This window comes from Bison bison, unplaced genomic scaffold, assembly GCF_000754665.1.
Source record: "Bison bison bison isolate TAMUID 2011002044 unplaced genomic scaffold, Bison_UMD1.0 scf7180017864371, whole genome shotgun sequence".
NCBI classification, from domain to species: domain Eukaryota; kingdom Metazoa; phylum Chordata; class Mammalia; order Artiodactyla; family Bovidae; genus Bison; species Bison bison.
In genome coordinates this window covers 8,099,843-8,101,341 of record NW_011494943.1, presented here as the reverse complement: position 1 = coordinate 8,101,341, position 1,499 = coordinate 8,099,843, and the positions used below count along the sequence as shown (strand labels likewise).

Sequence of the window (1,499 nt, the reverse complement as noted above, 5' to 3'; positions counted from 1 at the left end):
GCTTCACAGCCCTTCCCTGGCCTCACACCCCACTCCCTGGCTTCACATCCCCTCCCTGGACTCACACCCCCCTTCCCTGGCTTCACAGCCCTTCCCTGGCCTCACACCCCACTCCCTGGCCTCACACCCAATGTAGGCAGCCTGGCACAGGGAGAGTATCAACCTCCCCAGCCCCAGAGAAGTGAAAGCTAAGTCCTGGGAGTGTCAGCGAGGGGTGGGGGTCTGGGAGATGAGCCAGAGACCTGGACAGCAGGGAATGAGCCTCTGCCCTAGAGGGACCCCTGCCCACTCTGATGGGCATGACCTTGTCCAGCCTGCAATGACCAGCCCTTCCCCATCCTCCAGGAGACTCTGGCCACTTTCGTCAAGTGGCAGGATGATACAGGGCCCCCCATGGACAAGTCTGATCTGGGCCAGAAGCGGACTTCTGGGGCCGTGTGCAACCAGGACCCCAGGTACCCACGGCTGAGCTCTCTGAGATGAGGCTGAGTGTCATGTCATTGGTGCCACCCGTGGGGGTGCTGCTGGTGGGCGTGGTCGGCTGGGGTGCTGGCTGGTGGGCGTGGCCGGCTGGGGTGTGGTCCGGGGGGCGTGGCAAGCTGGGGGTGCCAAGGCCCCACATTTTGCCCCCTCCAACGTCTACTTCCAGAACCTGTGAGGAGCCGGCCTCTAGTGGTGCCCACATCTGGCCCGACGACATCACCAAGTGGCCGGTGAGTGTGCGGAGAGGAGAGCAGTCCAGGCAGGGCAGGGAGGCACCTGCCCGCCGCACAGCTCCATCTCCACTCCGTGCCCCTCCCGGCAGATCTGCACGGAGCAGGCCAAGAGTAACCGCTCGGGCTTCCCGCACATGGACTGCCAGATCCGGGGCCGTCCCTGCTGCATCGGCACCAAGGGCAGGTGAGCCGGCCTGGGCCGCGGGCCCGAGCCCCTGTGCTCCTCCTCTGCCACTGTTCCCCCGCCCCCTCCATCCATGCTGTGAGGGTCCCTGAAGAGGGGCACCCATCCTGCCAGTGACGCCTGCTGCGGCCAGGCGCTGGACACCGGGCGAGGGATCGGGACTCAGTCCCCTGACGTCCACCCTTGCCTCTCCGTCCCCAGCTGTGAGATCACCACGCGCGAATACTGTGAGTTCATGCACGGCTATTTCCACGAGAAGGCCACACTCTGCTCCCAGGTGAGGTGGGGCCCTGGGCACGGTGAGCAGCCTTCGCGCCCTCCCACAGCGGGCGTCTGGTCCCAACCCCGCACACCAGGGCCTCCCACCCGGCCGGGTCCCGGGGACTGACTGCCGTGCGCTCGGCCCAGGTGCACTGCTTGGACAAGGTGTGTGGACTGCTGCCCGTCCTCAACCCCGAGGTCCCCGATCAGTTCTATAGGCTCTGGCTGTCTCTGTTCCTCCACGCTGGGTAAGAGGCCCCTCACTGCCCACCCCCCAGGCCCCCGTGGTACCACCTGGACCCCTGGAGGAAGGGCCCCTGAGCCAGGGCACAACCTGC

General features: G+C 66.4%; 1 protein-coding gene across 1 annotated transcript in view; it reads left to right on the top strand.

The window, feature by feature from the left end:
- The window catches only part of RHBDF2 (rhomboid 5 homolog 2 (Drosophila)), a 14,678-nt gene that overhangs the window by 10,982 nt on the left and 2,197 nt on the right, over positions 1 to 1,499 (top strand). The window contains exons 12-16 of the mRNA XM_010856511.1: positions 346 to 455; positions 650 to 713; positions 806 to 900; positions 1,102 to 1,177; positions 1,309 to 1,409. Of these exons, the coding sequence (XP_010854813.1) occupies positions 346 to 455; positions 650 to 713; positions 806 to 900; positions 1,102 to 1,177; positions 1,309 to 1,409 (446 nt within the window). The remainder of the gene's footprint in view (positions 1 to 345; positions 456 to 649; positions 714 to 805; positions 901 to 1,101; positions 1,178 to 1,308; positions 1,410 to 1,499) is intronic.